Source organism: Penicillium cosmopolitanum, assembly GCF_028827165.1.
Source record: "Penicillium cosmopolitanum strain IBT 29677 chromosome Unknown utg000004l:1.0-4361866.0:1.0-4365735.0, whole genome shotgun sequence".
NCBI lineage: Eukaryota > Fungi > Ascomycota > Eurotiomycetes > Eurotiales > Aspergillaceae > Penicillium > Penicillium cosmopolitanum.
Genome location: NW_026622674.1, coordinates 3476954 through 3490149, shown reverse-complemented (window position 1 = coordinate 3490149; position 13196 = coordinate 3476954). Strand labels below are relative to the sequence as shown.

At 46.3% G+C, this 13196-nt stretch overlaps 7 protein-coding genes across 7 annotated transcripts; 6 read left to right on the top strand and 1 right to left on the bottom strand.

Moving 5' to 3' along the window:
- N7509_002714 (fungal specific transcription factor domain-containing protein) lies at window positions 1-2351 on the top strand (the record flags this gene model as incomplete). Its single annotated transcript, XM_056627351.1, has 8 exons — window positions 1-198; window positions 258-534; window positions 592-866; window positions 922-1049; window positions 1109-1176; window positions 1231-1352; window positions 1406-1584; window positions 1634-2351. 8 exons carry the CDS (start codon window positions 1-3, stop codon window positions 2349-2351), a joined length of 1965 nt encoding a protein of 654 aa, XP_056493146.1.
- A 1062-nt stretch (window positions 2352-3413) lies between these two features.
- N7509_002713 (putative permease of the major facilitator superfamily) lies at window positions 3414-4594 on the top strand (the record flags this gene model as incomplete). The annotated part of the gene is made up of 2 exons (XM_056627350.1): window positions 3414-3693; window positions 3759-4594. 2 exons carry the CDS (start codon window positions 3414-3416, stop codon window positions 4592-4594), a joined length of 1116 nt encoding a protein of 371 aa, XP_056493145.1.
- A 787-nt stretch (window positions 4595-5381) lies between these two features.
- N7509_002712 (SMP-30/gluconolactonase/LRE family protein) lies at window positions 5382-6659 on the top strand (the record flags this gene model as incomplete). Its single annotated transcript, XM_056627349.1, has 2 exons — window positions 5382-5642; window positions 5703-6659. 2 exons carry the CDS (start codon window positions 5382-5384, stop codon window positions 6657-6659), a joined length of 1218 nt encoding a protein of 405 aa, XP_056493144.1.
- A 457-nt stretch (window positions 6660-7116) lies between these two features.
- Window positions 7117-7575, bottom strand: N7509_002711 (RICIN domain-containing protein; the record flags this gene model as incomplete). The annotated part of the gene is made up of 1 exon (XM_056627348.1): window positions 7117-7575. One exon carries the CDS (start codon window positions 7573-7575, stop codon window positions 7117-7119), a length of 459 nt encoding a protein of 152 aa, XP_056493143.1.
- Window positions 7576-9110: 1535 nt separating this feature from the next.
- Window positions 9111-9572, top strand: N7509_002710 (RNA recognition motif domain-containing protein; the record flags this gene model as incomplete). The annotated part of the gene is made up of 2 exons (XM_056627347.1): window positions 9111-9129; window positions 9205-9572. The coding sequence occupies 2 exons, from the start codon at window positions 9111-9113 to the stop codon at window positions 9570-9572; spliced, it is 387 nt and encodes a 128-aa protein (XP_056493142.1).
- A 101-nt stretch (window positions 9573-9673) lies between these two features.
- N7509_002709 (uncharacterized protein) lies at window positions 9674-10074 on the top strand (the record flags this gene model as incomplete). The annotated part of the gene is made up of 2 exons (XM_056627346.1): window positions 9674-9702; window positions 9762-10074. 2 exons carry the CDS (start codon window positions 9674-9676, stop codon window positions 10072-10074), a joined length of 342 nt encoding a protein of 113 aa, XP_056493141.1.
- Window positions 10075-10880: 806 nt separating this feature from the next.
- Window positions 10881-12140, top strand: N7509_002708 (FAD-dependent oxidoreductase; the record flags this gene model as incomplete). Its single annotated transcript, XM_056627345.1, has 1 exon — window positions 10881-12140. One exon carries the CDS (start codon window positions 10881-10883, stop codon window positions 12138-12140), a length of 1260 nt encoding a protein of 419 aa, XP_056493140.1.
- Between the last annotated feature and the right edge of the window lie 1056 nt (window positions 12141-13196).

The following is a 13196-nucleotide window of genomic DNA, read 5'->3' as shown; positions in this document are numbered from 1 at the left end:
ATGGACAGCGATGCTCGAGACCGACGTCTTGCAGATCTAGTATCTCAGCTTGACCTGAATGGACCAGAGCCTGACGACATGACTCGAGCTACGACTCTTACTTCTCCCTCTCGCTTTAGTGAAGACAAACTGCATGACATAGCCAATGATGTTTCTTACGATGGCGGCGCCCAATTCAGCATCGACAAGGAAGGTAGGGTAAGTATACTCGCCGATCTATACTTCAAACAAAGACGCTCTTCTGAAACTCAAAACAGCAACATTACTTTGGGGCTACCTCTCGATTTCATCCAATTCCAGAGAATGACCATCAGTTCGAGGCCGGTGTCGAAAGCAATGAGCCTGAGACGCAGGAAATAGAAATTTATCACCGAAAGTGGCTCTACTCGAATGCTCGCTTTCAAAGTGCATGGGAAAATACAGCTCATTCAAATATGAGCCAATATACTGATGTTGATCCAAGCATCTGTTCCAGTCTCCTGGAGGTTTATTGGTCATGGCAGGCACCTCTGCATAATTGCATATACCGACGTTGTAAGTATCCAGGATTGACTGCGTGCTCGTGGTTCTAAAAGGACTAACATTCTGGAGCATTTTACCGGGATATGGCTCTTGGCGGTCCTTGCTTTTCACGATTCTTGCTGAACGTCATTTTTGCTCACGCCTGCCGCCACATGCCAGAAGATGATCCCCGCTTTGCTCCATTTGAGCGGGGTGAAACTTTCCTACGAGACGCGATGCTGCTTTTGATTGAGGAAATGCAACAAAGCAAACCTCGAATACCCACTATACAGGGTCTTTTGATTCTGGGGGGCCGTCAGTGCGCTGTAGGAAAGAGCAGCGAAGGATGGCTATACACTGGAATGGTCAGTATCCTTTTTTGACCTAGTTCTTGCGCCGAACTCCGACTAACAACTTCAGGCAATCCGAATGATGACCGATCTTGGCTTACACATACACAGAAGCAAGGCTTCTCTGGTGAAGGAATATGAGCCAGATGATCTAGAAGTTCGAAAACGACTGTTTTTGTCGGTCTATGCATGGGACAAGTGAGCTATAACTGTTGTCTTCAAAATGCCGGATTGATACTGATTCTATGCCCTAAAAGATCAATAAGTCTCTCTTTAGGACGACCGCCGTCCTTGAAAAACATGCCTTATGACCCTTCTGCCCTGCGTATGTCACACATGGATATAAGTTTATTTCCTATTGTGGCTAACAACAATCTAGTTGATCTATCCGACGAGGAGGATTTATGGCAGCCACCCCATTTACTGGAGACAGACAAGGTTTATCCAAAGACTAAATGCCACAGCACCTTGACGTTCATACATTTCTGCAATTTGGCACAAGTATATTATCCGAGGCTGTTTGGCTTGAGCGGGAACTAATCAATTTCATTTAGATCATTAATGAGAGCTACGATACCGTCTATAATAATTCTACTCGCAACATCAACCCAAATGTCGTATTTGAATTGGAAGAGAAACTGGTTAACTTCCATCAACAGTTACCAACCGAGCTCAGGATCGAACAAGGAGCGAGCCTTCAATCCTGCATCCCACCCCACATTCTTTGTCTCAAGTTAGTTACGAACACCATTCATGGCCTGGTCAATACTTACAAGATGTAGCATTCTCTGCCATACTCTCTCGATACTACTATATCGACCTTTCTTCATCTGGTGCTGGGATGAAGAACTACGGCAACACCCTCTAGCACTTCGAGCCAAGACTGTTTGCACGGAACAGGCAGCCGATGTCAATGATCTTTTCAGGGCATATGGCCGCCTATACAACTTTCAGTACCAAAGTTATCTAGTATCATATTGCGTGTACACTGCTGCAACAATTGATGTCAGACTCGTACGCCATGAAGATAAAGCGCTTGCCGAAACGGCAACGAATCGATTAGCGATTACACTTCGAATGCTGGAAACAGAAGTCAAACAAACACCAGGTATTAAGCGAAGCATTGAGATTATTCGGTCTCAAATCGGCGTTCCTTTAGCCTCAGGTGAACAAGGCCAGCCCAGAGTGTCATCGGAAGTGCCCAATTCCAGTTTCTTGGACAGGGAAAGGTCAACTGGGATGCCTCCCCAACCAATGATAGATGCGCTCCCCCAAGCAACATCCCCAGTGCAGACAGCATCCGATACAGGCTTATACGTTTCGCCGGCTGAATTCGTTGTGACAGGGACATCTCAGCTACCTTTGTCAGAAGGCCTGGGAGTCGCAATGGACTCCAATTTACCACTGGGCTCAGAATGGGCTGACTGGAGTATGGATGATTCTGGCGGTGGATTTGTCCCCGATATGGCTTACTGGACCCCCTTTGAACAACAGTTTTAATACCTTTTGTCTTCTGACACACGTCCAGAGACTTTCAATAATCGAATTCAATACCCCAAGACACTGTACATGTAACAGGCAAACCACTTGATAAATTTTTTTTCTTCTTCTCTTTCTTGATCCACCTTGTTTTTTACAAGTCTCAGGTCTTACCCACAATCACCGAACAGTTTTACTTCACATCCTCGCCTTTGTAAAACTGTCATTTCTCATACCCTCAATATTGCCGACCGGGCAGAAGGACCAGAATAGAGCGCGATTTCTTTTCGTTTAGGCGGCCTCGGCAAAAGCCTCGCCTCACAAGCCACTTATTAACTGTTGTACGCTGCGCTGCTCAATCATGCGGGGTATTATGTAATCCAGTCGGTAAGATACCGAACAACACCACGCAAGATACCGAGTACGGCTCTCACTTGAATATGAAATACTTGTACAATTAAACTGATGCCAAGGACGCAGTCTCTGGGCAACCTTTTGAAATTCTAAACCATTTAGCATAGTACAGTGATTGAAAAGCACAGACAAAATGCACAAAGAAATGCCGGATGCTGGAAACGTGGACTACATTGAAAATGCTAGGCACATTGCCAAGCCCACAGCACCTCCAGAGAGGACTTGGAGCAATGAGGAAGAGAGAAAGGCTTTGTGGAGGCTTGATCGCTTCTTGATTCCATTGTAAGTTCAGACTTTATGGTGTCGACTACTAGTAGAGACAGGACTAATCGCTGAGCAGGCTTGGGGGGGTTATATCTCTGCTCTTACATGGATAGAGGCAATATCGGCAATGCATACACGGCCGGTATGGGGAAATCTTGGGGTATCACGTCATCACAGTACTCTATGGTTGTAACAGTCTACTACATTGCCTATATTTGTTTCCATTGGGTTCGTGAGCCCCGGCTTTCTCTAGGTTGAACAACAAGTTCATGCTAACTGCGACGAACAGTTGATCCTAGCCTGGAAAATTGTACCACTGCCAGTGAGTATCCAGCCCCTCTTCTCTTTCGCTTTTACCCAGTATTAATAAGCATGTCTGACGTGAGATAGTTATGGGCAGCTTGCATGGCCCTCGGATGGGGAGCTCTGGATATGATCCAGGCGAGTACCGTTGACTATGCGGGACTGCTTGTGTGTCGAATTCTAGTCGGTATCTTTGAGGCCGGATTTGTCCCGGCTATTGCATTATATTTAAGCTTTTTTTATCACCGGCGTGAAATGGGCTTGCGCTATGGTCTATTTATGGCTTGTTCCCCGTTAGCTAATGCTTTGGCTTCTGCCATTGCGTATGGTGTCGTAACTGGCCACGAAAAGCTCTCACATTGGCAGATTATCTTTCTGATCGGTAAGAGCTACCCTTTCCCTGCCATGAAGATTTTACTTGAGAAAGATGAGCTGATCTAGCCTCAGAGGGTACCCCTACTCTTATTCTGGCAATTGTCGCCTACTTCTACCTCCCAGACGGCCCTTTTCAGTGCCCATTTCTCAGCGAACATGATAATAATATTATTGGACAGCGAGCTGTGATCGGCCGCGGAAGGGATCAGGGAAAGAAAATTGACGTTAAGCAGGCTTTCGCCGCATTTTACGACTACAAAAATTACCTCCAGGCTGCAATCATCTTCTGTCTCAACACAGCCTTTGGCTCACTCCCGGCATACCTCCCAACCATTCTTTCAAATATGGGATTCTCAAATATACAAGCCGAAGGACTATCCGCAATTCCGTACATTGCATCTTGTGTGTGCTGTGTTATCATCAGCTTCATTTCCGACTACTTTCAAGCACGGGGTGTCTTCATCGCTGTCTTCGCTACCTTGGGAGGTGCAGGATACGTTATGTTAGCGGTGATAGCAAACAACGCCGTCCGTTTCCTTGCTACTTTTTTGATATGTGCTGGCGTTTTCCCGGCTGTTTCCCTCACCTTTACCTGGGTGACCGATAATCAAGGATCATCTTCCAAGCGTGGCGTGGGCCTCGCAATCTTTGGCATGATAGGTCAATGTGGCCCACTATTGGGTGCCAGACTCTTCCCATCAAACCAAGGCCCTATGTACTCTAAGGGCATGTGGATTTGTGCCGGGGTGCTTTTTGGAGCTGCCTTGTTCGCTCTCGTTCTTCGGCAGCTTGTTTGCCGTGAAAATTTGCGCCGTGACCGGGATTATGGACCCAGTGATCCTCAGTACGCACCCGCGGATCTTGCAGACCAAGGTGATGAGCATCCCATGTATCGCTTTGTTTTGTAAGCTTGTGTGTGTATCAATAGAAAGCAGTCACATACTTATAATTTATTACCTCTATGAGGCTTGTAGATTTCATCATAATCACGACTACGTAGGGTAGTTACTTGTGAACTATCTGGGCCACGTTGGGATAGAAGAGAGGATGAGCCACCATAAGGCCTTAGGCAATATAAATGCTTGACAAACTCTTTAATTTAACATCGAGATTTCAATCAATCAATTCATGAGAGCGTATAATAATTTCTAGCAATTTAATGGCGTTTCTTCTCTGCATGGGACTTGCGGTCTCCTTGCGACAAGGAATCAACAAAATGCACGAGATCTATACCCTCGCTAGACAGATTTCAATCTCTTTTAGTTTCGAAATTACCAAAAATTTTGGCAAGACGTTATCGAAGGGGATAGGCTTTGTTCCTGTCGTCAGCGACTACCCCGGGTATAAAGGAGCAGTTATTTTGTAAGCCCGGGGGCTCGCTCTGTAGAATGAGCTTCAAGCTGACATTGATAGCTAGATTCCGTTCCCTTCGGAAAGCCTTGATCGCTTTCCAGAGTTTCGCTTTTTACCTTGTCGTGTTCGTGCCTAGGGATTTGCTCCCGGTATAATACCGAGTGCATTGTCTCCTTGATCGCTTTCCAGAGTTTCGCTTTTTAACTTGTCGTGTTCGTGCCTAGGGACTTGCTCTCGGTATAATACCGAGTGCATTGTCTCCACGCAGGGCATTAAAGGCAAGCTCTATTTCGTAATCTGACCCTTTCTCCTCTTCTCAGTACACCTAGATAGGATCAAACCATGACTTCTCTCACTCTCAGGTCTATTTTCTTGCTTTTCCCCACAATTTCCCTTTGCAAAGACCTCATCGTCGGGCCTTCAGTAGTGGAAATAACAAAAGGGTTCAACGATGTCTTTCCTTATGAAAACTTCAATCGCAACGTCACGGTTCCTATGTGGGACACCCATCTGCTGAATGGAAAGGATAAGTCCGCTAGTCAAGAAACATTGGACACGATTGCCAATGCTTCTTTCATAGTCTATGACGTGGAGTTCTACAAGGTTTGAATTCAGTCCCTCATCGCCCCTAGACATATTCTTCTGCTAACACGGAAGCGTTAGCTCCTTGGTATTTCTGGGCCCTTGGAGAAAAAGGAGGTCGAGGATATTTTTACCTTCCCTGATCCCCCATCCTATGCAGAACGTCAGATCCACGATGGATCGGTTTACGTACCAGAAGAAAATATTCTATTTGTGGCCGAGCTGTTTTCTCCCAAAGAAGGATACTCTATGGAGGCGATCCCCTACATCTGGAAGATGGACATCACAGATCTGGTATCGCCAAACATAAGCAAAGTGTATCCAAATCCCCCCTTGACAATTGCCAACGGAGCATATCACTTCAATGGATCTGTGTACTGGGCCCAGGAGGGAAACATGACCACGCCTAGCTCCATTGTCAGGATGGACCCTCGTACCCTGGAGACCGAAGTGGTCAAGAACAACTTTTACGGCCATCGATTCAATTCTATGAATGATATCGTTATATCTGAAGGAGGTGCTGTATATTTCACAGATGGATATTATGGCTGGGACAATTTCAATGACACACTCTTTCCTGAACTTGCCAATGGTATCTACAGGTGGGACATGCAGACAGGGAATATCAAAATGGTTGCTGGCGCAGTCGAGGGCGCTTTCTTCAATCCCAACGGCCTCGCATTCAATCACGACCAGTCCAAGCTCTTTATTTCCAACCGTGGGAATTCTAGCTCGGATCCCGATGGTGCTCGCACAATCTATATCAACGATGTTACCGCTGACGGTCTTATAAATAGAAATATGTTCTCATATTCTGACACTGGATTCCCAGATGGTATTAAAACTGACAAGGACGGTCGGGTCTACGGTGCCGTGGTCGGATCAGTCGACGTGTACAATCCTCACGGCACACTCCTTGGGCGGATTAAGGTAGCCGATGGCGATGTGGCAGTTAACATGGCATGGGCTGGCGACTGGCTTTATATCTTTGGTCGCAATAAGATCTACCGGGTTAAGCTGGCGACTACGGGTCGCTAACCTGACATCCTGATCTTTCCTACTTCATTGATCTTTAATTTTGATCTGACATCGACTGGTCAACATAAATTATCTAGCTTCAACTGAGATTGAAACTTCGTCTCTTAAAATTTCCACTTAAACTCGATCTCTGGCAATGATTCAATCCCGTCCCTGTTATGACTTAGGACGTTAATGTCTCGCCACTTCAAGTTTCAACACAAAGCAAAACTTCTCTTGGACTTTGGAAAATGTTTTCTAACATGGCTTGAGTATTTGCGCAAAGTGCAGATGGGTAAGAATTATCGATATCTAATTCCGTATTGATCGACGGCTTCTGGGGAATGTCCAAACTGCTATCTTTGCTTGCGGTCTGATAGCTAGTTCCATATAATCTAGGCAAACAGAATACCTATTTCACATAGTATCAGTTAGCTTCGCTGCTTGAATAGACTAGTGGCAGCCTTGTGACTTACTCCTAATAATCAACTTGGGTCAAAACAAACTGCTCATCGGGGCTCTGGTCCCATTCGGCGATTTGCAGTTTCTCGCCATCAGCGCGCAAGAAGTATCCGCTTGGCTGTGAAACTAGCTCATAACTGTTGTCGCCAACTAGCTCAGCAGTGAAAATCTGTGGCTCGTCTCCCAGGACGCAGGGGGAGTCTCTTTGTTCTCCGCAGTTTATATAACCACCACTAAAGGTACTGTTGATCAAGAAATCACGCTGATTGTCGAATTCAACGCGAGTAAAGCGCCAGGCTTGGCTTCCATCGTTGTTGTCGGGAGAAAAACTCAGGGTTTTCCCATCCTCTTCGTTTACACTCAGGATCTTGTTGCTTTGAAGACTTGCGGATCCGATCGTATAAGCTCCCTCGTCAAGACCGAAAGCGGAGTGGCACAGAGCTACCAGGGCCCCAAGAGCAACGAAGGTCTTCATGTTGAGAAATCAGCAATTATGAAGGAAGATGTGGAATGAAAATTTTGGAGTTGTTCGGAAATGCTGTGTTATGTGACAGGGGCAGCCACATTTCGGGGATTTCCGAGACATTTATAACTTTGCTAAGTTTATGTACAGGATGACTATTTTGATTGAGGAACTCATGGTGATTATTGAATCGTGCATAGACTATTGATCTGCACATTTTAGTGGCTGCATTCCGAGATTCCATTGGACGCAAGTGTTACACAACTCTACCACTTCCTGCAGGGGATGAATCTACAAATTTCACAACAACCGAGAGCATGCCGATGACAAATAGCAGTTGGTGGAGGCCGACAGCTTCAATTTCGGGGCTACTGTGTATTAACAAAGTTTTGGAGTATCCTCGATCGAAGTCAAGAATCTCTGAACGAATTGCGATCGACTTTTGTGCCTGAACATCGTTGGCGATCAAGTAAAATATGGCGGATCAGGATGCGATAAAATTTCCAATCAAGTCTTTCAAATGTCGTCGTGCTTTTACATATTTCTGGGAATTTCGGGGTGCGTGCTGCTCCAACTGACTCCGATCTCGTGTTATGCAAGTCCGCCCTCGAGAAATGACAAAGGATCTACATCAGCGCAGCCACCCAATTCCAATACTATATGCAAGAGCATCAGCTTGCAGATCAGCTTGATAATAAGGAAATATCAAGCCGCACTTTATTAAGTAATTGTGCAATGCCAATTAACTGACTCGGTATTCGCCGACCAATTGGTCAACTGGAAAGTATGTACGGAGTACATCTATCCCATAGTGACACGGTATCCTACTAGCAAGGTATGTCAGAATTGGAACCACGTAATACGATCGGGCTAAAATTATGTACTTCCGGGGAAAATCCCCCCCTACCCCCAGAGTAGCTCATGTTTACCTTAATGGCTGCCACCCCCTAAGTTTGGTTTGCCAGTTCATTCTCTCGTGTTGAAACCTGGGAATTCTCGTCCCTTATAGCATTAGTAGTTGTTTGACTGCAGCTCTCACCATTCCACATGTCTCAATATCTTCCATTTTGGTTTTAACCAAGTACAACTTGAATCACTGTATATTCAACTTACAGATATCCTCATGCCTACTACTAGCCCCGGACAGTTAAGTCGTGACGGCGAGCTGACGTTATATAAGTAAACTGAGTATCCCAACATCCTCACGGAACCGTGCATTGTATACGGAAGGGACAAATCAGAGTATACTAGTATTCGAGTTTATGGTTGAAGATTGATTAGGAAAAACGTTTTAACAAACTGGTGAGTCTTGAAATCCACTGGCCGTTGGATATGTTGTCAAATGAGAATCCGGGCCTTTAGACCCACCCCGCATCCCTTGTTTGTTTGGTCCACAATCCAATGGGCAAAGTTTGACTTCTGTCAGCCCTTTCAAATCACGTCCTTGCGGGGATTGACTGGAAGAGATCTACAGAACCACTCCAAGAAATACCGGAGTCTCAACACGAATCATCATATTCGCCAAGTTCTAGTCAAGGAGCAACCTCATGGCGAACAAGATACCTTGTCTACAGACAGGCGAATCTATCTAGGTGCGATCATCTTTTCCCATCAGTAATGAGCCTTACTTTTTTTCGACAGATCTGATAACTCAAGGCAACCTACCTTACAACGCCAAACCTTATGATATCGAAACCCTTCTCGGGGACAACGGATTCAATCATTTGGAAAACATTCACATCTCGATTGACCCAGTCAGCGCGCGAACCCCGGGATACTGCTTTGTTGACTTTCTTGACCGGCAAACTGCCGACCGAGCTCTTTCCGACTTGAAGGCTTCCATCAACGGGCGACCTGTTAAAGTTGGTCCCTGTCAGCCTAAGAAGCAGAACAGGTCCCGCTGGGCCAGCGAAGATGACCACGTTAACAAACGTTGGGGTGACTGGAATTCCCAAAATGGCAACCCCAGAAACATGGATCGGGCTCTGAACGGTCAAGGTCCTCACTAGGCACTGGATCACTTCGATGATATGGTAGACCACCTCGGGGACGAAGACTATATGTCGGCGGGCTGGATATGATGGTCAACCAGGCTTTACATAACACAGAGATGACCGAACTGTTTGCTGAATTCTGCCCGTATGTGATAGAGCTTCACTCCCTTTACTGCAAGACATTCTAATTCACCGATATCCCAGAACTGCGATTGGCAAAAGAATCACACCACATGAGAACCAAAGATCTCTACCGGGCCACCATCACTACTGCTTCATTGACTTCGCTACCAGGGAACAGGCAGCCAACGCGAAGGACGCACTGAATGGTCAACCCTTTGGAGAAGATAATTTGAAGGTATCAATCGCAAGTTCGGTACCGGAAAAACTGGTGAATAGACATACGGTGAAGAGAGAGGATCATCCGGGGCGCGATAAAAAAGCCTTCTATCGCCCCAGCAACTCTTCCTCTGAAAGCAGAGCCCAAGAATCCAACAACTGGCGCAACAAAAACTAGACTATCAATGTCCCACCAATCATGCCAAAAGAATTATGCTATCATTCTGTTTCTAAAACCAGCTGGGGCGATAGTAACAACAACCATGATCATTTTAATGGCCATTTACAAAGTATGTTATTTACTGACGGTAGAATCAAGTTTGAATCAGTCTCTTGGCACTGAATGATGCTCAAGATTCCAACAGCCTGAGCAATACTAGTAGTTGATGTTCAATGCGCTTGGCCTTCCAGCCCAACGATATACTATCCGAGTCTGCATGGCCAAGTTATCAACAATATCGCCGTCAACCCGCTTTGTCCCATGATTTGCTAGAGCAGAATTAAGTAATTAATTAGAGCCAGCCTCTAGAAATGTAGCATGTTTTGCGAGCTTAGCCTGATAAGCTATGACGATTGACACCTGGCAAGACTAAGCCTCAGCCTCGGCCGACGTAGGGGCCACATCCAAATGTAGTATAATTCGCGGCGGTCAATTCAGTACCCTGGCCTCGTGGCCAAATCACATCTCCGATAAAAATAGTCACCATAATTTAAACCAGAAAATACTATCAAAGCCCCCCTAAGATCATCGTCGACGAAGTGATTTCCTGGCTGGTCCACAGATAGACATTCCCAATAAGGTTACCGTCCGCGGACCCCCGCGGGGCTGAGAAGAGAGAAGAGTATAAATCGAATCATCATTCCATTCCAGATCTCACTAACCCCAGACAGAAATCTATCAATATTTCCCTCTGAAAATATGGCTCTGCAACGAAAGGTATTACCTATTCCTTCCCCATGCCTTAATATCTCCCCATGTCTAACATGGGATACCACCAGGCGATCATCATCGGGGCCGGTCCAGCCGGTCTTGCAGCCGCATTACGCCTGCATCAACAAACAGACATAAAATGCACCGTGTACGAGCTACGCTCTGAACCCACAACACTAGGCGGTGCAGTTGGAATTCAGCCCAACGGCCTACGCCTTCTTTCCCGTCTTGGCGTCTACGAAAAGGTCCTTGCCCGAGGCTTCGGTGGCTCCAATATCACTCTACACTCCTTACAAGGCCGTACCATCGGCTCACTAGACCACGTCGGCTGGGCGCGTGAACAAATCGGCTTCGGATATGTGCGTATCAAACGGACTGATCTCGTGGACGTCCTCCTTGAGTCAGTTAATGAGGCTGGAATTGATATCCGTTTCGATAAGAGGGTCACTCAGATCGATGATGGTGCTGACGGCGTGACTGTCACTTTCAAAGATGGCTCGACTGATACGGCGGATATGTTACTTGGATGTGATGGGATCCACTCGTTTATTCGACGTTCCTGGGTTGATCCTGCTCAGACTTCTGAATATTCTGGCCTTTCCGGTCTGGGATCGGTCATTGCGGATTCGGATCTAAGCCCTGAAACAAGGGCACAGACATTAGGGCTTGAGGTTACAATGACCGAGGAAGGAATGATTGCTGCCACGAGGTGTACGCAGTCTACGGGTGACTTGTACTGGTTCTTCACCAAGGAAGTCCCCATTCCTGCCTCGGGAGATCGGGATGGGTGGGAAGTACAGGGCAAAGATGAGGTGGAAGGGTTCAAGGCGCCTCTTCTTAAGATCCTGGAAAAGGCCCAAGGTGAATGGGGAGATTCTCTGAGGGAGATTATCAGCAAGACTTCTGTTGTCAAGTTTTATCCCATCCATCGCCTTCCTCCTGGTGGCACTTATTCCAAGGGCCGGTGTATCCTTGTCGGTGATGCCGCTCATGCGATGTCACCGCATGCTGGGCAGGGTGTTTCAATGGCTCTGGAGGATGTATTTCTTCTAACGCGCTTGCTGAAAGACCATTTTCGACCCTTAGACCAGGTGCGGGAGAGGTATGACGAAATTCGCCGTCCAAGAATCAATGAGATCTTCGATATGGCGGCCGATAATGGGAAATCACGGAAGAGGACGGGGCCCTGGGGCTTGTGGCTCAAGGAATCGGTTGCTTCGATTGCTCTAAATATGTCATGGGCTCTGGGGGTAGAGCGACTCGGCTTTAAACAGAAGCACTTGGTCTACGACATCGATGAAGTTGAGCTGTGAACAAGTTTGGGCACCGTGGAAGAAAGAGCGAAACATTCACGTCTTGTTTAATTAATATCATATTGTCATAATTTATAGCGGTGATTTACAGAATGTACATGCAAGCTTCAACGTCCATCCATTCTACCGCTCTGGGTTTGAATCACGCTCTTGTAGATTGGGTTGTAGCAGCTCTATTTTCACATTGATAAAGTTGGACAATTGCCCGGCCTATGTATGAATTCTTTTTGGCTGTTCTCCTGGATATCTAGATATCTTTTGTCACGAGGAAGTTATCTAATTCATTGATTTCTATCTTAAAAGATACTACGTACAAGAATGAAACTTCAATGTCACCAGACTAAAGTCAAGGTATCGCTAACTATTGGCATGTTACCCTAGCATAAGGTCCCAAAACAAGTCCAAATTCAACCGAGACCTACCTACTAGACGACCAGAAAACCAGATCCAATTTCGATATTGCAGGAAATTAGTCCGACTTTTCAGCAAGTTGGTCATCGCGTCCACCTTCCGAAGTAACTTGGAAACAATTCCGCTCCTGGCAGACATCTTACGACTCGATCTGATGGGGGCATCTGATGCGCAAGCCCAAGTGAGCAGCAAAGACACAACATGAAGTAAAACTATGACAAATGTAGATGGAAAAGTAGACCGCTACTCCGTACTTGATTCTAGAATTGAGGGACGGACTCGCCCGGGAGGACATGCCGTTTGGACCGGCGTTCCGAATTTGTCAAGTAAACCCGGGCAAAAAGGGCGGGCACAGACCGTGATGTGTGATCAGGCCACCGCCTAATTATCTAGCCGCATAATGCGGCGATCGCTAGGATTCAGGCTAGTAGCTTGGTAGTGGGGCTGTAGGGGTCTGAGGGGAAAAAGGGGGCAATCGGAGATTTGTATGGGGTTAATTTTCGGCATCAGGGCTACATCGGGCATATGCATCGGATTGAATTTAGGGATTGACGAATACAGCTGCTTACGATGATGGAAGTGGGGACGTATTTAGTCAATGTATTAGATAGTTTGAGTAGAGAAGCTCGTCGTCATTATTAGAGT